Below are 23,565 nucleotides of genomic sequence, written 5' to 3'. Positions count from 1 at the left end.
AGGACTCTAGCTTCAGTGAGAAACTGCTTTTCTCCCTCTCTCCTTCCTACTTGTGAACAGGCTTGCTAGGCATAGAGTAGCTAATAACATGAATATCCAAACATTTTTTATTCCATTTAAAGTTTTCCATGGAGTGTGCATGGTTTCCACCGAGACAATTGACATATAACTAAAGCAGCTTAGACACATGTACTAAATAGTCATTAGGAGACATATAAGGATACATGCTTGCTTTAGTTTTAAAATGATTTTATAGATTTTTTTTTTCTTTTCAGTTGACTTGAATTCTAGTCAGTTTACCAAAAACAGGCATTTTGGGGGCTTTCATCTGCTCAGAGGCGAGACAAATCCTTTTTTCTAAAGCACGTTAGTTTAACTGCTCTTAATTTTGTGACTTTGCCCTCTGCTGATGCTACCTGGGTGGATAATGAACAAATAAACTAATCTATATGACACCTCCTGCAACAGGCTCATACTTCAAATACAGAGATTAAAAAATTATAACAATCTGTTAAATGAACCATCATTCTCACTGGGCAATATTTCTTTTTTTTTCCCCAAAAAAAACTTGTTTAGTGGAATGATGAGGACACAAAGCAGTCAAATTCAAACCTCGAAGACTTTCTGTGTTTCAGACAGGTTCTGGATTTAATGTACAAGTTTAGAAACTGTGTTAAATTAGCCTGACTTTAGGGGTAAATGATAGATGTATCAGAATGTTTTAGTCAATATATTTTAACAAATTTTAAATTTGCTTTGAACCTCCATTTCTCACTTAAACAATTACTCAATTCAAATCAAATTGAAGCTTGCACTTGAAACCCAGCCATTCTGTGCCCTCTTCCACTAACGTAAAGTGGTCTGGAATTAGACAGATTGGAGTGTTTACCTAATTGTATGCTAACACTCTTCAGAAGATGAACAGCCCTGGACTCTGGTCTGGAAAGCAAGGCTTTCTCCGGTTGATGGATCTTTGGAGTGAACGTTGTATCACAGTGCCATCGTGAAACACGTCCCTTTTTTTAACCTTAGGGAACAGAGATATTCTCTGCTATGCTCTGTTAGTTACTTCATTACTTTTTGGACAGAAGTACACAGACTCAATTAAACAGCACCGTTATTTTAACCAAGAGTTAAACAACTAGGAGAAAAGGAGAATGAATAAACATGGTCACACACTGACAAGTGTAACATAATATTATCTAACAAATATATGTAATTTCACTCGTAGAGATAGATATATCTATATATATATATATATATATATATATATGGTCCCTCACAATGTGCCATACATTCAAGGCATCGTGAGACTGAACCAGGTTACAATAAAGTGGAGTTTTCTAATTATCCATGTGTGAACTTAATGTGTTTATATGGGCATATGATAATCACTTGAGGTAAATATCCAAAGGGACTTAATGTAATGAGTATCACATGCTTGCTCCAGTGAACTTTTTTTATCAGGGTGGATGACTTTTCCTCTGTTAATTAATATTTTATCTTGCATGACTTTTTTTTGTGTGTGTGTGTGTGTGTGTGTGTGTGTGTGTGTGTGTGTGTGACTACCTGACATAAATTTCCACGTTCTTTACATAGAATGGTGCTACAAGGATAAAACAAAACAAAAAAAAAATCAAGTTGTAAGCATGCAGTGAAGATAAAGCATACTACTTAGTGTTCAATGATCATCAGACTCTTATTTGGACAAAAGCAAAGCCAATAGGCAGATATATGTAATCATACGCATGCATAAATGATACCCGCTGGCAACTACACAGAAGTTGTCAGTCCACACAGCGTGATCCAGACGTACACTCTCTTCTCCACAGCATGCCTGAGTGGAAATATCATCACCGTGAAAACACACCATCTATAAACGACCCCCGTAATCCCCCACGAAAGAACACGTCTCCCCTTCTGTTAGACAGGAGAGATATACAAAGTCTCTATAAAGCTGCGTAACATGTCTTACGACCCAGCATGAACAGTCATAAGCATCAAAAGCAGCAACGCAGCGCTGAGTTCAGCAGACGTTTTTTTTTTTTTTTTTTTATCCCAGAAGTCATTATTAACGGTAGGCCCACACGTGCTTTCTTCCTAAAAGAAAAAGAAAAAAAATAAAGGCTATGATTTATGTCGTCTCCGGGGTCGTTTCGAACACTCTCCGACTGCGGCTCTGCCGTTGCACGTCTCAGTCAGATGTCGGGCGGCGAGGGGAAGCGTCTGCCGTCTGACTCGGTTTATGCAGAGTTTTAACGGAACGTGGTACCTACTGATGCGCTGTCTGCTGGGAAGCGCACCCCCCCCCCCCCCCCCCGCCCTCGTGCTCGTCACCCAGTGATTGACTTAATCATGAACTCTGCCTTTTCTCCAGGAGCGTAAAACCCTGCTGCTCACTTCGCTATCTCAATCTTCGTCCTCTCTTGAGATGCCCCAACTTTGTCACTGTCATCGCCGTAGCAATAACATCATTCCCTAGTTGGAGATGGACGGAGGAATGAGGCACGTAAACGGCCTCCGCAGTCGCCCAGGCTTTGGCTGACGGATATGATTAGAGGACTCTTTCATTTAGCGTGTTTCCCCTCTGTCCTCAGCAGCACGCTTGCCATTGGACGTCACGTGGAACGCGCAGCACAGTGCAATGTACCGGTATAACTGACCGTCAGCCATTTTAGCATATCCATAACAAGTTTTTTTTTGTTTGTTTGTTTTTTTTTTAAAGCAACTCAATTACTAAGCACAGATGTATTGAAATCTTATTTCGCACGCCTGTCACTGGAGTTATACCCCTAATTCATAATATAGGATTTATAATATAGGATCCAGTCAGCACTTGAAAAACCTGTATTATTTCTTCCTGCTGGGAACAAACAATTTATAACAATAACAGATTTATTTGTAGAAACAGTATTTTTTTTTGTGTGTGTGTGAATTGCAATACAAATCCTACTTGATATTTGACTCTCCAATGTGAGAGCTTTGGCTGTTTTGTTTTTTTTTTTTTTTAAGCCATATAGTCAAGACAGATAAGTGAGATTTTCTATGTGCGACTTCATCATTTCACTTCATCTTGGAAACTGCTATGACTTCTACTGCACAGCTCCACAATCTCAGTTAATCAAAAAGAGAGAGGCCTTTTTTTCCTTCTAATGCCCTTCTGATTCTTGGCCGTTCTCATCTCTTGATCTCTCCATCAGCTCCATCCAGCTAAACATCCGCCAGGTTTCTTTTTTTTTTGCCGGCGATATCTTTCACGGTGTTTATTCAGTAGGTGAAACCGTTTGCTCTGCGGTGGTGCAGCCTCTGTGTGGGAGCAAAAGAGGCCACCAGAAGAAAGATCGTTTTTTCGATGTGTTGATCTGTACTCCCCAACACAGGAGCTAAAAAGAGACTTTACGGCTCAAAAGGGGGCTGTTCCACTTCTTAAGGAAAGAGATCTCAGACGTGAATCTCTGTGCTAAATTTGCAGCGCCCGTTACAAAGACCTGAGGACATGGTTTCAGAGGTACTTTTAGGCCATGTGTGATGTCAGTTCAGTGAGACTGCTTTGCGTCAGACCAGTTGATTTTGCTTCAGTTTTCAGATCACACAGTTTTTACTTTATGGCTACTTTATTACATTTGCTCTACGGTTTTTTACGGTGCTTTAAACACATGCCTGTGGACTTGCTGGCACAATTAAAACATGCAGCATGACTTAACAACAGTTCATATCTGTGACTTTATCTATCAGAGGAAATGTGGCTTGTTTTCATGATGAATGAGTGGTCTGTGCTTCTATGCTTTGATCGATATTGCTCTAAATCTTCATGTTGAGTAAACCTTTATAGCTAATAACCTTGTATTATATTTTGTCAAGCATTTAAATAAAAAGGTTATAGCTGTGTAATTCAGACAACGCCAAATGGCACCTGTTGTAAAGCAAAATAACAGCAGGAACTCTTGAATAAGCGAAACTTCTTGTTCAGATACACAGATACAAACCAGTTTCAGAACCACAAGACGATACATCCCTCAAATGTTGATTGTACAGCTTAACTTTATAACATGGTACCATACAATAGCCGGTGTCTAAGATCCAAAGGGGGTTTGAGCGTGAGCTGGATTCAGCGAAAGCCGAAAGCTATTCCAAGTCTAAGGCTCCATTTCAGCCTCTCGACAGCCAGAGACGTCACAGATACTGATAGCCTTGATCAGTTTCTTCAGTGCTATTCACAGACGGCAGAGGAGGGAAAAAAAAAAAGAGAGAAAAGAAAAAACCTACCCTCTGTGACAGTGAGATAGCATTCTTCCACATTGTGTTCTCATGGTGCTGGTATTTTGGCAGGGCCCCAGGGTTTGGTGAATAGGGGGTTGATGGAAGAGAGGTAAACAGTTGATGAGAGATTGCTCAAATTAATTAGCTCAGCATATTGTCTCCGTTAATTCGGCCTTCCGCATGACAAAGCTCGTAAACAGCATTACGGGGCAAACAGGTTTTTTTGTTCATAGAACTTCTTAAAAAAACCCCATCATAAATAACAAAATCATACTGTCCACGAAACTCTCTCCATATTAAATGAAGCCCACGAGCTATGCTTTTGTAGAATTTGTTCACGATTACAAAAAAAAAGCACATTTTTAATCCACTGTTTTATACTTGACAATCAAACAAGAGGGATATGTTTGTTATTGACATTTTGTGGTCAGTTTCTCAGATTAAGCTGTAGTCAGACATGCAGAGAGAGAAACTGTTGTTCATATTTCAGTCAGATTTCATACAAGCAATGTCCATGATCTTACCGATATGCATCTGCATATACGAGTGTACATGGCATATCATAGAAACATATTAGAATTAGGCGTGTGTATACAGTGATACAGACATACATATAAATACGCGATAGGCTTTCATTTTCTTTAACTTCCAAATCTTAACGCTTTTAAAGAACCATCTCACTTTGCCTCTGCCACACCGTGCCTTCATTTTTTTCAGTCAGTAATAAATTGCTTTGAAGGTAACATTTTATGAGTATGAAATGGTCACTCATCTCTTTGTGTGAGCTTTTTTTTTGGGGGGGGGGGGGGGGGGGGGGGTGGAGCCACAGATAAAACTTCCATCTGGACAGAAAAGTTGTGACGTGTTTTTACTGCTTTTGTATGCCCCTGCACACCTTTACAGCGTGAAAAATGGGAGAAAAAACAGACGGTTCCAGGGGCTATTCCCTACAGGACTGCATGGATACCAGTGCTGAGGGGTCCACAGCCACAGAGCTTTGATAAATATCCCACATTTCAGTGCAATGACTTTAGTCAGGCGCACATTAGACCGTAATGACAAGGGACATTAAATATTCAACAGAGTTCTGATTAATGGGATTTTCCATCATCAAAAAAATACTGCTCTATGCAATGAGTGATAGCATGATTATTTCTGGAGTTTTTTCTTTGTTGTTTTTTTTTTTTTTTCTTTTACTTCCCACTCCTATTCCCTTAAAGGGGAAATTCACCCTTGTTGATACATTGGCCCATTTCAACAATTACCTCCTTTTAATTAAATGATTGACTCATTCTATTTATGCATCATTTCTGTGGACCAATATTTACAGATGAGGGTTTTTTTTTTTTTTACCTTCATTGTTTGTTTATATTTTGAAATTCAATAAGAGGGCTTAATCAGTTCACAACTTTCCAGAGTAGCCAATGGTGTTTGCCAGTAAGAATAACTAAGAAGCCAATGTTAGCTCTTTTCCCTTCAGTTCGCACTCCACAAATTTAAAGGGGCTTGAAGGGATTTGCATTTTATGGACAGCCATTTTGCTCCTTACCAGTTTGATCTGAGGCATAGGACCATTTGCCGACTGGCCAAGTGGGAATAGTAAGATGCTGGGCTCAAGACCAATAATAAAGGCTAGTTTATGTTCCATTTCCCCAAGTGACGTTGTTTGCACTGACGAATACCACCGTTCTCTTTTTGCAACATTTCTTTCATATTATGTGTTACATCACACTACTGCCACTGCAAATATGTAAACCAAATAAACAGCACCGAGTGGCAACCTGGTGCCAGATGACAACAGAGAGAATGTGATGATGCTTTTCTTTTTGTTTTTCTTTTTGTTTCTTCTCTTTTTTGGTTGTTTAACGTGATGTACAGCAGTGTATCCACCAGCTAACTAAGAGGTCCCCCACCTGGGAATATGAAGCAAGAACGATTAAGTTCTGACCAGGTATCACAATATTGAAGACACTGTGTTAGGAAGAAGAAGAGCTTTTTTTTTTATCACCCGTGAATTGTTACAAATATTTATTTGGAAAATTCACTGTCAAGACAGCCACCATTCATGACTGCAGAGAAAATGTTTTTACAAAACATTACAGAAAGTTTGCAGTTTTGATGGGCTGGTCTGACTTAGTGTGAAAATCGCTGAGGTTGAATTTTAGAAGAGGTGTGATGTCACAGAAGGGCCAGGTTCCTCTGACTCTACGGCAAATTAGGCTTCAGCGCATTCTGTTTGATCCCATGGAGTAATTTCCTCTCAAGCATTTGTTGGAATCTGCACCTGCGTTATGCATCTTCTATACCACACTTTATTACTACAGCAAAGACACAGGTGTATCGGGGAGGTGTGGAGGCTCTGTGTTGGGTGAGCCTTATGGGTAATCTACACCCCTTCGTTTCGAAGAAAAATCAATTCGACAGAGTGTGAAATGTTACAGGAAGGCTGACTGGGAAGCGTTAGTAGCCCGGGTGGTGAAACTAATTGCTTTTGAAGAAAAATCAGATAATTTTAATTTCCATAGTCAATATTTGAGAGTCCTTTGAAGTGCCGTGGCTGCTGTTGCCTCGTCGTTATCCGCTCGGATGCAGCCCGGCGTCATGAGCAAGGACAGAGAGGGGGACACAGATCAAGGAGGAGACAGAGACAAACAGAGAGAGAGAGAGAGGGAGAGAGAGGAGAAGGCAAATTAAAAAGGAGTGATTGAGAAAGATGGTGAGCTCAAGCTCGTGTGTAGAAAGAGCACATTTCTAAATATAGTTGTGGGGTGTTTTTTTTTTTTTTTTTTTTCCCTCCCTCTATGGTTCCGCCTCGTTTTTTTGTGCCGGACACATGGTCGGGTTTCTTCCCTGGAACAGATGTAATTTCGGGCATTTTGGAGAGGGTTTCTGAGTTAATAAACCCCATCCTTCTTTTTTCCCCTCAGAACTGCGCAAAAATGCAGCGACTGATTTTTACTCACTTTTTCTGCCATTACCGAGAAGGCTCCTTTTCCCCCTGTGGGCCTTTCTGGAGCTGAAAATAAAAAAGTGAAGAGTTACATTTTTTTTCTTTCCTGCTTTTTAAATAAGATGGGATTAGAATAACGTCAAGTTGACACTGCACAATTCTTATTATTGGCAACATTTCCATAATGTTTAATATGCTCTTTGGTGTCGTCATCATCATCGACGTCATCATCATCATCATCATCATCATCATCATCATCATCATCATCATCCCAGTGACCATTATAATGTACTCTCTGTCTTCACACAAGCATATATTAGCATGAAACTCTTTTAATTAAAAAGGCATACATGAACTTACCAGAGGAATAAATTACACATTAATTTGTTTTACATGAATAAATCATTAAAAACACATATTCATATTTATGCCATATTCACTCAGAGGACACTGAAGACTTTAGGCAGTCATATTTTAACAGAGACCTTTGTAAGTGTACACAGTCAAATAAGGACAGTCTAGTTCATCAGATGTAATTTGTTCATTTATGGCAATCATTAACTATATCATTGTTGTGAAGTGTAGTCTCTCCCCTTAATGAAATGAATCTTATAGTAGTTCATTTTAAGTCTGTTTTGCACATATATGCAAAATGTCAATGTGTCATTAGATCACTGCTCACTGCACCCGCTAGCAAACAGAACTGGTTTTACGACTTGTGACAAACCAGAAGACAGACCCTCCAGGGTTTGCAGATCATTGTGATGCATGTTGTCATATCACTGAAGGCATTATTTGGTGGAAAATTCCTTCTCACCGACTGAAGCAATGTAACAGTAATTTTCTCAAGCACACCAGAGACATAGTATTAAAAAACATTACATACTAACTGATTTTTTTTTTTTTTTTTTGTCAAGTCAGTGACTCGCCTAATGATGGATTCAAATTTAACATCATAGCGGCTAAACGCTATAGAAACAAGCCCATCGTGTATTTGACGCCTCACTTCTATGATTAGGAACCGAGAAAAAAGTAATACCTTGAGAATCTGGTTAAAATCTCACATCCCAATATGCAGTCAGATTAAATTGTGCATTAAGTCCTCAGTGACTAATTTTCAACCTGTGTTTACGAACACTTACACATTTTAAATTGAAAATTTTCCACATAAGAACCACAGAGGGACGTCGCTTTTCTTTTTTTTTTTTCTTGTTTTTTCTTTTTACCCACTTTACATGTGCATGTAAGTGACTTACACTGCTTTACTGAAAGGTTCTTTCCAACAGTTCTGTGTTCTTTCCAACAATATCTGTGTAAATCCAAGGCATACTTGGTATATCTCGCTATATCTCTAATTGTCGCCGGCCTTAAAAGCGGATGAGGTGTTCAGGAGGCTCTTTAGCCGAGCCATAATGACATATGGAGTAATCAGAGGGTTAAACGGAGAATGAATTGGCTCATATTGGAATCCGGTGCTGTAATAGGTAAAATCAGGACAGTCTATAGCCGACACATTCTTCTCTCACACCGAATGTGGTGTAAGGCGCTGAAAGGGGACTCACCAGACGTCTTCCATTTCGATAAGAACTGTGGAACTGCTTCTGTACTTCTATTTTTAATAGTGCTTTGTAGGGAATGCAAATGAGTGGATGATATTCCGTGACTCAATATCTTTTTTTTTTTTTTTTTTGACAAAGGAAAAAAGAAAAGGAAAAAAAAAAAAAAAAAACTCGCTGTCAGAATGTCTCTTTCCCGCAGCCCCCCTCGCTTCCTAATAAAGATCTCACTCTCTTTGAAATCCACCGGCTAAACCTCATCAGAATGGTCTGTAATTTGATTGATTTACAAGCAGTCTTCCCATGCCTGTCAGATATTATTGAGCTGGTCTACATAGAAAAATGAGAGCGGCCAGTGATGGACTCAGGCGTGGGGTTGGACAGCTGGAGGGTGAGGAGGGGGTTGGGGGGGGGGGGGGGGGGGGGGGAGCGGGGTTGGGGGAGTGAGGGAAGGCGCTGTATTTGAGGAATGAGCTCAAACTGCCACGGTATGGAGCGGTTTGCTTGGGAAAAAAAACAAAAAAAACATAATGAATGACATGTCTACAAGGCCAAAAGGAAGCTTGCTGGTCTGCCTCGTTCCTGCCCCCAGACCTCAGGGCAACGCTGGAACTCCTGCCTCCTTCAGCTGCATTGGCTTCAATCCATCACTCAAATGTTGAACCTGAGTGATGGCCAGGACTTTTTTTTCCTTTAACTGAACGTTCTTAAAGTTCACATCGGAATGATGTGTCTGTAGAACTGGTTTCTCAAACTTGGAGCGATTGTACCTGCTCAGATCTCCTCAAACAATTGGCACCAAACTGGGGGAGAAAAAAAGTAAACGAAAAGAAAAAAAAAACTGCTGCTTAAGAACGGTGAGATGTTAAAAATCCTCCATTTTGCTATCACCTGGTGCGCTATCTAAGCACCTTTGCAAGTGCTTCCAAAGTTGATGTGAATGATGACTTAAGAACCAATTTTCTGATCCTGCCAATAGCTGTCTGTACACTGAGAGAACTGGCACTGTGTGTTTCCTGGAATCTGGTGAGCTGTGAGGAGGACTGTGGAGGCGGCTACGAGTTGATTGGTAAATGGATCCAGTGCTTGGCAGTCTCCGTGCCTCCTCCTGAGTAAACACGCTGACTTCACCGCACTGATTCTCTCAAAAGATTAGCCGGTCAGGAGCGACTTGTGCGCCCGTGGCTTTCTTTTAAAAAGGGGGATAGAAGGATGATGGTGCCGTCCTTCAATTCCCCCATCTCTCTCCCTTTGTCCATCTGTCTTTCCACTCTAACTCTAAGGCATTTGTGCTGCCCAATTTCTGCTTCTTTGCTCTGCCTCCTTTTCTTATCAAAAACTCCCGCCTGTTGATTGTCTCTGATTCGATTCTAGATTACGTCAGTCAGCATGGTTGGTTGGGTGGGTTGATGGAGGGGTTGTTCCACTTCACAGGGATGAACAGCCTTCTGAAAACTGAATTTTGAAAGTTTTCCCTGTGAACCCCCCCCCCCCCCCCCCCCCCCCAAAAAAAACGGGACTTTAATGTTTTACAAATTTCCCAAGATCAGAGGTCAAAGCAATTTCGAACGATCTGAAATTCTAATTATACGCCTGTTACCTTTCTAAAACCAGGTTCCCAGTCATTTTTCAGAGTCAGTTACGTCTGTAACTAATCACACTTTTCTGTTTCTTACACCGTCACACAACCGACCAAAATGTGCTGAAAATCCGTCACTCCGATAAAATAGAACAAACTGGCACTTTGGTGTGGATACAAACCATCTTGTGTTTTTCGCTGTTTTCAAAAGCTGACCCACACCTGCTCCCTAAACAGTCCATAAGCTTATCCATTTTGTCCGCCTCTTGTCAGCGCTGTGCAACCGTGTCAAAGACATCGAAATCCCAGGCTCATTAGTGGCGGAGTGCACCCATGTGTTTTAGAGAACAGAAGGCTCCTTAAAAATAGCAGGGGGGCGCTTTGAGTGAGGGCTGGAGCTAGCCTCGGCGGCAGACTGCGCAAAAAAAAAAAAGGGCAGGGGAAAATCGAGCAATTTCCTCCCCCCCACCCCCCCCCGCTGAGACGGAGTATGGTCTCGACAGAATGTGGGTTTTTTGATAACAGGGGAGTGTGTCTGTTCGCCGGCCGGCGTCTGGTGAAGCAGATACGGAGGGGGAAACAGACGGACTTTGCTCGGAGTAACCGAGCTGTGCTAAGCAGCAACTGGGTCGGGCTAGCGCTCCTCCTGAATTTACTCACGCGTTCCTTATTTATTTATTTATTTTCCCCCACAGGGAGGGGGGGGGGGTCATTTGAAAACTGAAAATTCCGAACAATCTGAAACCAGTTCTTGAGATAATAAGATGACAGATTAAATGAAGAAAAGACATTGGTTTAAGATGACATAGCTTAGGGTTGCTGACAGACTCTCAGTGATTTATTCAGGTTGGGATGCCTGCAGACCTCCTAGCGGTTAACGCTAGGGTTCAAATAAGGACGGGCAGAAGTTTTCTGTCATTGAACTTTCTCTGAAACTGTCGCGTCAATATGATTGAATTGAATTCTGCAAGCAGTATGAGCTAAAGAGTAAGTCTACCGGGCTGGAATTTCCAGTCACACCAGCTGAGGATTTAATACTGTGTTATTAAAGTTAGACTGTAGAGTTTGTCTGGACCCAGTGGTTATCAAAGGCTGCGTGTGTGTATTTACAGTCTCTGCATCCTCTAGCCATTGTTTTTTTTTTGTGTGTGTGTATTATGAAGTTAGCTGATATGTTTGTCTAATAAGAAAAAAAAAAACTGGTTCACGCATTTAGTATTCCGAAATATGAAAGTCTACAGTGTCCGAGTACACAACTGTAATTCGCTTAATGTTGTGTGGATATTAAAAGCATTCACATAAACAGAATTTTGAAGTTTGTGAGAGACAAATTTATAAGCAAAGCCATTTCACTCTCAGGGAATAACTGTCCCTGAAAATGTTTTAAAATGCCTCTAAGTGCCTGTAATGTAGTTTTTATGGACATAAGTTCAGCTGTAAACCCTGAGATGAAAGCCCTTCTTTTTTTCGTGGAGATCTTTGCCAGGGTAGAACAGAATGTGCCCACCCTGGCTGGCATAGCCTTTGGCAGTATACCAGTTTTACTGTATGGGTGTCCTGACACCTGGCTTCCCTGACTCCATTCCCTCATCTTACCAAATCTGAAAGCATTCCCACACGTATGTGGGATACTTTTACCATGAAAGCCTGGTCCCTATGATCCTGTACACAAGCTTGATGTTTCCTGTTATCTCATTCGATTGTAAGACTGTCTGTCAGCATGGGGATTTGTGCCACACTCTTGCAACAACCTGCGTTACACTTAATTTGTCCTACACCAGGTTGTTTGTTTGCTCTGTCGTAGACGCGATGACCATCCTTTTGTGCAATGTCAAATTTGTCATGAACGGAGGACTTCCTTTAACACACCTGCCAGGCTCTGGCGACGGCAGACAGATCACTGCTGAAGCAGAATCCCAGTGACAGGCACCTTAATCTCTCTCTCTCTCTCTCTCTCTCTCTCCCTCTCTCTCTCTCCCTCTCTCACACACACACATACACACTCACTACGACTCTTTCTCTCTCTCTCTCTCTCTCTCTCTCTCTCTCTCTCTCTCTCTCCCTCTCTCTCCCTCTCTCACACACACACGTACACACTCACTCCGACTCTTTCTCTTTCCCTCTCTCTCTCTCTCTCTCTCTCTCTCTCTCCCTCTCTCACACACACACATACACACTCACTCCGACTCTTTCTCTTTCCCTCTCTCTCTCTCTCTCTCTCTCTCTCTCTCTCCCTCTCTCACATACACACATACACACTCACTCCGACTCTTTCTCTTTCCCTCTCTCTCTCTCTCTCTCTCTCTCTCCCTCTCTCACACACACACATACACACTCACTCCGACTCTTTCTCTTTCCCTCTCTCTCTCTCTCTCTCTCTCTCTCTCCCTCTCTCACACACACACATACACACTCACTCCGACTCTTTCTCTTTCCCTCTCTCTCTCTCTCTCTCTCTCTCTCTCTCTCTCTGTCTCTCTCTGGTCATTTTCATGTTTTCACCGCTCTGTACAGAATTACAGGGATTGCAAAAAATATACTTTTTCTAAGAGTACTAATATGTCGATTGTGGTTATTATTGTTGTTGTTTTCTGACGAATATGACAAATAAGTGAACCCCAGAAGTATATTAATATATTGTTAAAGGTAAAAGTCCATTACATCTTTTCTTTCTGGAAAGTCTTTTTTCTTTTTCTTTTTTTTAAGGAGACAGACTAACAGCTGCAAATTATTTATTTCTTAAAATACTTTGAGGAAGTCAGAATGTATTCCAGTATCACTTTCTACAGTTTAGACATTTGCAGTCTGGATAATTGGACTGCGATCACTGAATCTACTAGAAGTGGCTCCGTGGCTTTTGATTGGGCGGCGAGTCTTTGCTTATCCAATCTTTGCATGTTCGTGTTCTTTCCTTTTCACAAATGAAACAAAGAGCTGCACAGGTTTAGTGGGTGCATTCCTGGGTCATGTGCTTCCTGAGGGGACGCTGGGTTTGGTGAACCATGCTTAACCAGTCCTCTGTTATAATGAGCTATGACTTAATTAGCAATTTGAAGAATAGCGTGTTTCATTTTCACATGGGGAAAAAAAAAAGCATTTGTAATTTAAGTACAAGAGACCGTTGTATTAACTAGACATATTTAAAAGGATATGTGATGTAACTGCAACAAAAAAAATTAAATAAATAAATAAAAGAGAAGAGAGCAGAAATGCAGCACTCAGCTTATCAGACAAGTCGTTTTACTCTAAAGGTTATTTGAGTTAAATTTGCGATTTTAATTTAGTGAGGCAAATACATGTCCTCGTCTGAACTCGAGTTAAAACTCAAAAAGAGTTCTTGGGATACAGTTAGCACCATCTCTTCTGCTTCTATGGTACAATCTCAGTAATATTGTGAACAGTGAAGCTATTTGGCCAGTTGCTATGAAGAAAGCCAATTGTAGGATTATATATAATGGGTTTCAGGATTTTAATGAACTGCCTCTTTACGCTTTTGACTTTTATTTTGAAATAATAATGCTGAGCTTCTCTTACTCTAATGGTTTGTTTTTTAAGTTACTGTCAAGAACAGTCAGAGTTTAATGAACAAAGATTCTCTAAGCGTTTACATACCAGGAGAACTGAGTAGCTACATTGCCACTGCACTGTACCAAGATTCTGTGTAGCTTAGTTTGTTGGAATTTTTCCTCTTTCTCCTAAAAATATCAAACTTGCAAATCGTATCAATATGCTGATTGCCTCAACCAAATGAATTCAGCCGCGCATAATGTTCTCCTGACATATTTTTCGCTTGGCGGGAGGTGAGATCTGTGAATGACGGCCAGAAAGACCTTCCTACGCAAATGGAGATTTATAGCTTGGTTTTGCCCATAGGAGGGATTGTGTCTTTGGTGACATCCAAGATATCATCTGTTTTCATTTGCTGCGATGCTGAGCAAGATGGATGGGTGCGTTGTATCCATATGTAAAAAGGTAATGGTTCACATGAAAAGATGTTTATTGTGACTCTAAAGGGGAAAGTAGATATATTGTGCGGTCAAAGGGTGGCTGCGTGAAGTCACAGGGCTTATTGGATCTTATCCTTTGGAGTTGGTCATGACCCATGAAGGACTGTGTATCTCCCCCAGAGGAGCTCGGACGGCAAAACTGCTCCCAGTGATGCCATTCTCTCGGCCCGTCCAAATCCTTTACCGCTCTTTTTTTTTTTCTTTTATTGCCCTCAGTTTCTCAGCTGCTTCGTTTTTGCCCTCCTTCTCCTCCTCATTTTTCTTCCTCTTCTTCTTCTTCTTCTTCTTCTTCCTCCTCTTCTACTTCTTCTTCCTCTTTTTCTTCTCCTTCTTCTTCTTCTTCTTCCTCTTCTTCTTCTACTTCTTCTTCCTCTTTTTCTTCTTCTTCTTCTTCTTCCTCTTCTTCATCTTCTTCCTCTTCTTCTTCTTCTTCTTCCTCTTTTTCTTCTTCTTCTTCTTCCTCTCCTTCTTCTTCTTCCTCTTCTTCTTCTTCTTCTTCTTCTTCTTCCTCTCCTTCTTCTTCTTCCTCTTCTTCTTCTTCTTCTTCTTCTTCCTCTTTTTCTTCTTCTTCTTCTTCTTCTTCTTCTTCTTCCTCTTCTACTTCCTTTAAATGGACACGTAATTGAGTTTCAGAGTTAAGATGTATCAAATGATTTAAAAAAAAAAGTCTTAAAAGGTAAACAGAGGTTAGGTGTGTGAATCCGCATATTATATCACTGCTTGTGATGTTCATTGATACAGTGTGGTGTGTGTTGTTTATGTGTGTGTGTGTGTCTTTCTTCAGTCAGCAGAGATAGGATGCCATTTATAGAAACACAACACAGCAGGTGTATCCGCTGTGAGACTATTTCAAAGAGACCAAGATACACACCTTATCAGTACCATCATATTGTACACTCTCGGCCCCACCCACCCTGCCTCCTTTTAACATTTTTGCCAGAGGAGCACGACAAGACTTCACAAAAGACACTAGAAGTGGGGAACAAATCACAAGCAAATTTTTTTTCTTTCTTTTTTAATTAAAATGTAGCTGGTTGCCAAGGGTTATTTACCCAAGTTCTCATTAAGTTAAATGATGTATGAACTAATAAACAAGTATGTGTGTCTCTCTCTCTCTCTCTCTCTCTTCTTCTCAATTTCTGTGTGTGTATGTGTGTGTGTTTGTGTGTATGTGTGTTAGTGCACATGCACGCTAATGCATGTGTGGATACATTTCATGAAGTCTCTGAGTATTGCGTAACGTCATAGGTTTCACTCACGGCTGAAGAATTCCTTTCACTGAGGACAAGTTGGATTTGTATGCATGATTTAACGGTTGAATTATGGCATACTAAAAAGAGCAGATAAGAAATGGCAAGTCAAATAATGGATTCATAATGCATTTAGTATACAACAATGTCAGCATTTAAATGCACTATTTATGAGAGGGAGAGACAGAGAGAGAGAGAGAATCATTTGTTTTCATACAGAGTCCTATCAGTTGATTTAAATATTGTCTGTGATGAAAAGGGAGCCAATCTCTTGATAGACAGCTTAATGAAAGTCCTATTGATAATCTTCCATCAAATTGTTATTTGCGTAGGCTCTCATATCAGAATATCAAACCAACAAAAGGAGGCAATTACTCTGAAATAAACTGGATACATTACTTGCTAGGTCTTGTAATTTTTTTTGTTTGTTTTTTTTTAAATACATGCTTCCTTTATTATAACTGTATTGAGTACTTAAGTACATTTGAGAATTCCCCAAAACTGTTAGGTAGTGGCCATTTTAGGAATGACAAACATGGGGTTTTTTTAGGTCGGCTGCCAACGGATTAAAACAAAATGGCATCACAAAATGCGTGGAAAATACTGAACAGAAGGCAGGTTTTCCCCTTCACGTGGCGTCAAACGATTCTCTCTCTCTCTCTGTCTCTCTCTCTCTCTTCGCGTGGCGTCACCACGTATGAACCGAATCGAACCTCACAGACCACTTGGGCCACTGCCTCAGCCGTTTCCTCAAGTTAACACTGAGCTGTGACAGCAAAATCAGTCTGCCTTCACTCCTTTCCCTAAATTGGTCTAGCACCCTTGGGTCCGGAAAACTCATTCCATCTCTGTTTTGATGTGATTGATGACCGAACCCGCCCCCCTACTGAACAAAGTCGACGTCCAAAGCATCTTCACCTTCTTCATCCCGGCATTTGTCTTGGAGCAGCGGTGTCTTAATAAGTTAAGATTCCTCCCACCGTCTCCTTTTTAAATACTCCATGCTGTATCTTTATTAAAGCCATCTGTCAAATATAAACATCACCACTGAGTTTTTATGTCCTCTTTGTTAAGTCAAGTGGGGAAAAGGAGCAATAAGGCGAGATGAGGAAACTATACTCAACCTCTCTCTCTCTCGCTCTCTCTCTCTTTCTCTCTCTCTCTCCGTCTCTCTTTGTTTCTGCCTCTCTCTCTCTCTCTCTCTCTCTCTCTCTCTCTCTCAGTCTCTTGAATTGCATTATCTCAGGAAGCAGAGGCCTTTATTTGAGGAGAAAACCAAGTGCTATGACTAAACAGTGCACTCTGATGTATTGCTCGTTAAGGAGAGGAAGTACTTTAAAAGAAAAAAAGAAGAATTAATATCTTCTTATTTGAAGGTTAGGTTGGGTTGGGTTGGGCTAGGTGTGTGTTGGGTGTGGGGTGTGGGGTGTGGGGTGTGGGGTGTGGGGTGGGGGGGGGGGTGGGGGGGGGGGGGTTAAATGTAATTTCACCGTGCTGTGCAGTGGGACTCTCTGGGATCCTGTCTGACAGTATTAGGCTTAAAGCAGATGCCACCAGAGCAGTGATATCTTCTCTTCTCCTCTCCCTCTCTCCCTCCGTTCAACCTTAAGCTGGAGTGGCAGCGCTGTAGTCCTCCCCTTCCTAGTCTGTAAATTTCTGGTAATGAAAAGGCAGAAGCCATCACTGTGTCTTGCGAGTGTATTTATTTTCTTTTGCTTGGGCACAGTGCAAGACTTTTCAAGGCAATTTTCAAGTGCTTGGTTAGAGAGAGAGAGAGAGAGAGAGCAAGAGAGAGAAAGAGTGAGTGAGAGAGAGAGAGAGAGAGAGAGAGAGAGAGAGAAATCCCATCATGAAAAATAAACGAGGGTCGGAGCGAGCGCATTTGCTGAAATGTAATTAGCAGATTAAAAGGAGGGGTATGCAAATCGTGAATAAAGCAGCATTAGATGCATGGGTGTAATGGTTCTTTTGTGTTCATATTTCATGTTCCCTGAACAGTGGATCAAAGTGTTGTTGTTGTTTTTTTTCTCTCTCTCATTCCTTTTTACAGTTAAAAGGGGATCTTGGTAATTTCATTCCAAGTCGAGAGCACTCATTTTCAAGGCAGACGTATTTAAATCCAAAGCAAGCCTATATAGCTTATTCCATTAACATCACCATATTCTGAAGCCTGTTCGATGACAGAGCCACTGTGGAGCTTAGACACATCTAAAAATTGTGAATTAGCATAACTAATGCATATGGAGTTCCTATGTACATACTGTGTGTATGTATATCAATATTCCATATACATATTATTACATTATGTTCTCTCGTGATATGTAGTGATGTAAACCCCCCCCCCCAAAAAAAAAAAAAACAAAAACAAACAAACAAAACAAAACAAAACAAACAAACATTGCCTGTGTTGTAAATCCAAAATATTTCTCCCCTGCACAGTAGTTACATACCTCCTCATCTGAGATGTGTAAATGTAGAAATATTTAGGATATTATAATATTTATTTAAGAACTAAAACAGAACTGATGCTGTGCTTTAAGAAGGTTTGTGTGTACAGTTCTTCCATTCAGTGTTCCCTGTGATTTGTTTCTTATAATGGTGTAATCCAAAAACATTTCTTTTTTTTTTTTTTTTTTAAATGGTCTTGCAGGGTTCCTCGTTAAGTCAATTAAGCTACTCTAAAATAAATCACGTCGTTTTGTAGAAGATTATCAGGATACCCTGTACATGTTTTCATACTGTAGAACTCTGTAAAGCTGAAATCTGTTGCCACCGTGACTAGAGGTCAAAGGTTTGATAGTGAAACATTTTGCCAGTGTCTCAGCATGCTTGTTTTTTTTTTCTCTCTTCTTTTTTTTTTCTTTTTTTCCTTGTTCCCTTTTAAAAGAGCCTTTTAATCTGAGCTAGTGTGACAGGCTGACCTTTGACCGTGTCGCCACGGTGACTTTTAGAGCAGAAAGCTCTGAGCTGATTGGATATGCGCTTTTCAAGAGAGAGCAGAATGAAAAAAAAAAAAAAAAAACATGTTCGAGCTGGAGCCAACTGTCCGAACGATTTTTGAACCCGTTGGGCAGTTGACCCTTGGAGAGAATCAGTGGACACTCTGAGCTCCACATCTGCTCCTTTTCAAGCTTAGAGGGGCACAGCCTGCCACGCCGAATTTGGTGAAACATTTAAGACCTAGGCCAGAGCCTCTGATGTCCACACTACAGCCAGAATGACAAAATGAATGCAATTACCCTCAAAATGGACTTTGTTGTTATTTTGCCCCTAACACTTAAAAAAGAAAATGGTGGAAGAAGATGGTCCTCCTGCCATTTCACATTACCTGCAAATGGATCTTACTATTTTTAACAACCCTTCTGCTCCCTGAGAGATTTTTTTTTTTTTTTAATACATTTGTATATCAACTGATATTTATTTATTTATTTGTTATGTTGACAGAGGAACTCACAAAGGCTTTCTACAGAAATCAGATCCAGCAATTTTCATTCATTTAATACCTAGTGAGAACTAGAACATTTCTGAAGGAGGAGAGAGAGAGAGAGAGAGAGAGAGAAGGTAACTGATCAACCCAGTCTTCTGTGATGCTTCCACAAATACTTCACAAAGCATCTGCCGACGATGCCTTAAAATGGAGCTTGGAGAGAAGGGCCGAGTGGACGCGTTACCACTGGCCAGGAGAGGAAGAGAAGGTGACAGAGAGGAAGCAGAGGGAAAAAGAGCAGAGGAGGAAAAAGCTGGGGGGGGGGGGCACAGAGGGAGGAAAGGAAGAGGAAGGAGGCAGAAGAAGGTGGCAGAACCAAGTGATGTGTTTTTAATTGGCAGACAGCTGAGTGGCGTCGGTGTGCGACGACGGTTCACTGGCAAAAAGACTCCTGAGGGTGGAAGAGAGAGAGTGTGACTGCCTCGAAAAGTGAGAGAGAGAGAGAGAGAGAGACTCCTGAGGGTGGAAGAGAGAGAGTGTAACTGCCTCGAAAAGTGAGAGAGAGAGAGAGAGAGAGAGAGAGAGAGAGAGATGCAATACCTCATTAGGACAGCACTAAGCATATCTGTTCGCCTTGCAGCTGCGGTAAAATCTTCGACTCACTTCCTTACTCTGCGGAGATAATGATAAGGTAGCTGCTAATGTGTGCGTGGCAATTCAACCAGGAGCAAGGCATGTTTGGCATTCCATCTTCTGAGGTTTTTTTTTTTTCTTTTTTTCTTTTTTAATCGGAGGAGAAGACTCCGTTGGTAGGTGGCTGACGCGTTCTTTCCAATCCCGACGGCTTCCCTTTGCGAGGTTACAAATTGACGAATTGTTAAAAAAAAAAAAAAACATCTCCAATTCTCTAGAGACCTCAGTGTGCTCACTCCACAAAAAAAAAAAAAAAAGCTGGCATGATCTTATCATTTCTAATAGTACCATTAGTTCACTGTAATGCAAACAATTCGCCTGCCTTCCAGAACCATGTAATAATATTTTAATCAAGCTTCTTGTTTGCCTTCAGGATTTTTTCCCCCCTCAGTTTCATTATATCAAACTAACTATTTGAAGTAAGGCAAAATATTTGGTAGCTAAAGGATTTAGGGTGAGGTTTTTAATTAGATACGTGAATGTGCACGTCTTTATCTAAGTCATTTTTCTTTTTTCAAGTTTGTTGAAACTTATGACAAGTTTAGAAGTTAATATCATAAATGGGGAATATGTACAGTGTCCTAAGGATACCATGCATAGGAATGCTTAAATATTTCAGTTAGTGTACAGCTTTATTAGCATCAACAAAATGAATGTTGCTACTGTGGACACTACTGCTGTTGAGTACACACACACACACACACACACACACACATTCTCAGTCACATGCTAAATTATGAATCATTCGGCCCTTTTGACGTGTCACCAATTGGGCGATTTCACTGCGAGATAAACTCAGCCCCGTTCGAAACGCCACACGGGCCTCCCCTCCCGGCCCTCCGAATGCCTCAGATTCAGCCCCTTCGTGCTAGTGAAGACAGGCTTATTTTGACAGGAGATCTACATATGTACGCTCCAGCATGGTGGCGCTCTGTGTAATGCCTGTTTGCAAAGCTAATGAAGTCTGGGCTGTCTGAAAGCCTTGGGGAATCTGGTTGACGCCTTGCCTGCCAAAGCCCAGCCAACGAGCTTACGCGTCAGGGATTATGTCTCCAAGTTTCTCGCCATTAAACCGAGCTAACGTCTTCTGAATTCTGCAACAGTGGAGTTTTGAAAGGCAATGCATGGTCCAAGTCAAAGCATATGGCCCAGACATCAATAAGGCCAATAACGATGACTCACAGAGGTTAAGACCATATTTAACCTTATGCTCAATCGCTGTGACTGCTGATTCGGATACTGTTGTTATGACATAAACACAACGCAACAACAATGACCGGAGATGGTCCTTTTTTGGCTAGCATGGTAAATGTCAATGCTACAGGTATGTTTATACCTCAAAAAAAAAAATCTTTTCAGTCAAATGAGCTATGAGCTATGCAGAAGCTCTGTGTAAAATGACAAATTTTGAAACCTCATAAATTGTTTAGTCTGAAATAAAGAGAGCAGTGTGAAATATGAAGTCATTAAAACATTTTCTGATGGATTCTGGTGTTTTCTGAGGGATCATGGTATTTGAAGATAATTAAACATATGAAAATGAGGCCAAACATTCAGAAATGATTACTGGTTTGATTTACGTACGAGGAATGCCTCCAGACATCATTAGAAAGTGAGCTGCCACCCTGTTTTAACAGAGCGTTTCTCTGATCATTCTTATAATGACCACAGCTCTGAACTTTTTCTCGTTCTTTTTTCTTTTCTTTTCTTTTTTTTTTTTTTTTTTTGTGCTTTGCTTTTACTCACTGATTTAGTGTAAAAATATTCAAGACCCTGAACTAAAAGCAAAGGTTTTGTGGTTGTGACTTCTTTGAAATTGAAATGTCTTGCCTGAAGTTGCTTGGTTAGATCAAACCATTTTGACCCAGTCCACTCTCTCTCTCTCTCTCTCTCTCTCTCTCTCTTTCTCTCTCTCTCTCTCTCCACAGGTTAACTGGTTTCCAGATACCACCACCAGTCACGAGCACAGGTTCCGTCTTCTCGCTGCGACTCACCAGCGACTTCGCCGTGAGCGCCCACGGCTTCAAAATATATTACGAAGGTAAGCCTGCCCTCCTTTTCCACCCCCCTACAGCCGCCGCCGAGCTTAACGCTGTAGCACTTAGGGTTATTCCTTATTCCTTATTGCCTGGTATTGAATAAAAGTGCATTAATTGGGTGGTATCAGACTGTTTGGTGAGTCTGAGGGCATCTTGTGATGGTGCATAATTCATAATTGTGTTTATTAGGCTCCAATGAAGAGATGCTGTGCACTAAATACCTCATCAGTCCCTATCAAAACTGATCCGATTACTGTCTGTGGGGCTCGCCTGAAGCAGGGAATGGTCCTGTCAGCAGACTCCTATATTTCAAAAGACGCTCAGGGCACACTGGCCAATAATATATGCATGTTTAAAGTAGCGGACAGTGGTGGCTACATCTTTCACTGAATTAAATTCATTGTTGGGGGTTTGTTGTTGTTGTTGTTGATTTAGTTGTTGATGTTGTTGTTGTTTTGTTTTGTTTTGTTTTGTTTTTCCTTTGGGTAGCCTTGGGATTTTTCCGAGGACTTCAGTGTCCTCAACAAACTTATTTGCTATGAGCATGCGTTGGAAAGTACTCAATGTTTAATTGTCTGTTTACAGATTAAACACACACACACACTTACGAACACACACATACACACATTTGTGCAAGGACATACGTGCACATGCATGCATACACCAATGTGAATAGATAAATGTTTTCTGGGAGCTTTCGACCAAAAAAATTCTACCAAATCCGGGAAATAAATGTAAAGTGAGGTCGCAGTAACCATGAACTGACTCTATGTTAGATTGATTTATTTAAACTGTGTTTCTTATTTTTGTATTCATTTATTTTTTTCACATTTTTGTCATGCTCACACAAACTTCGAGTCGCTGCACTCCTAATTTCTCATGTAGCCTCTTCTCTATTTCAAATCAAGAGTGTCTGAAGTCACCATTTTACCTATGGCTTTACCTCTAATTGTTTTCTCTGTTGGATAATCCTGATTTGTGATAGCGTGTTTGCTGAAGGTGACCAGTCAACTGTAAAATCTGGCTTTGACAATTTATTCTTCATCTAGATAAACACACAGGAGTAAAGACAGGCTTTGCTTTGTTCTCACAGGGGTTTGTGACAGTCCTAGCTGCATTTGCTCACACACTGAAGCCAGTATTTGAACACACAAAGAGGTCAATCTTTCGTGCTCAGAACCCTTTGGGAAATGTTTCTGATACAGCCAAGTAAACCGATTTGTTTTACTCTGATCACATATAAATGATTATATTAGTTTTTAGCCATCATCGTATTTGTTTATTCATTCTTTCAAAAAAAAAACCATATCTCCCATGAGCAGACAGCGTAATTGCTAGTCATTAATTTTCTCTCGAAGGGACAAGCAGAAATTAAAGCTATTGTGTTTGTTGATGTAGGCACCCCACTGTACAACAGAGGCACTGATTCAAAGGGAATAACAACATGACAAATAACCAGCTATCTCAGCCACACGTGTATGGCTCAACACGCTTTTTTTGTTTAGTAAGGGTTAATTTGACCGATTTACCAGCTATCTCGCAGAGTGCGGGAAGTCCTGTTTTCCGTGGGCTCTAGGGAGAGGGAAGTGCATTTACAGTCGGTGTTTACAGGTTTGCTGCAGTCATACGACAAAAAAAAAAAAAAAAAAATCCTACTAACAATCATGAAATGAGGTTTTTACTCTTTTAAATCGATGCAATTTGTTGTAATAAAGGGACATTTAATTTGTAAACCTTTCACATGCTTATCGCTATGAGTTTAAAGCGTAGCGTTTTATTCTATTCTAATTATAAATATATTCTA

General features: G+C 40.7%; 1 protein-coding gene across 1 annotated transcript in view; it reads left to right on the top strand.

The window, feature by feature from the left end:
* The window catches only part of csmd3b (CUB and Sushi multiple domains 3b), a 346,791-nt gene that overhangs the window by 60,633 nt on the left and 262,593 nt on the right, over positions 1-23,565 (top strand). The window contains 1 exon segment of the mRNA XM_030788642.1: positions 21,651-21,763. Coding sequence (XP_030644502.1) covers positions 21,651-21,763 — 113 coding nt within the window.

Source organism: Chanos chanos, chromosome 12, assembly GCF_902362185.1.
Source record: "Chanos chanos chromosome 12, fChaCha1.1, whole genome shotgun sequence".
NCBI lineage: Eukaryota > Metazoa > Chordata > Actinopteri > Gonorynchiformes > Chanidae > Chanos > Chanos chanos.
The sequence above is the reverse complement of the archived record's forward strand: the minus strand, read 5'-3'. Positions and strand labels throughout refer to the sequence as shown.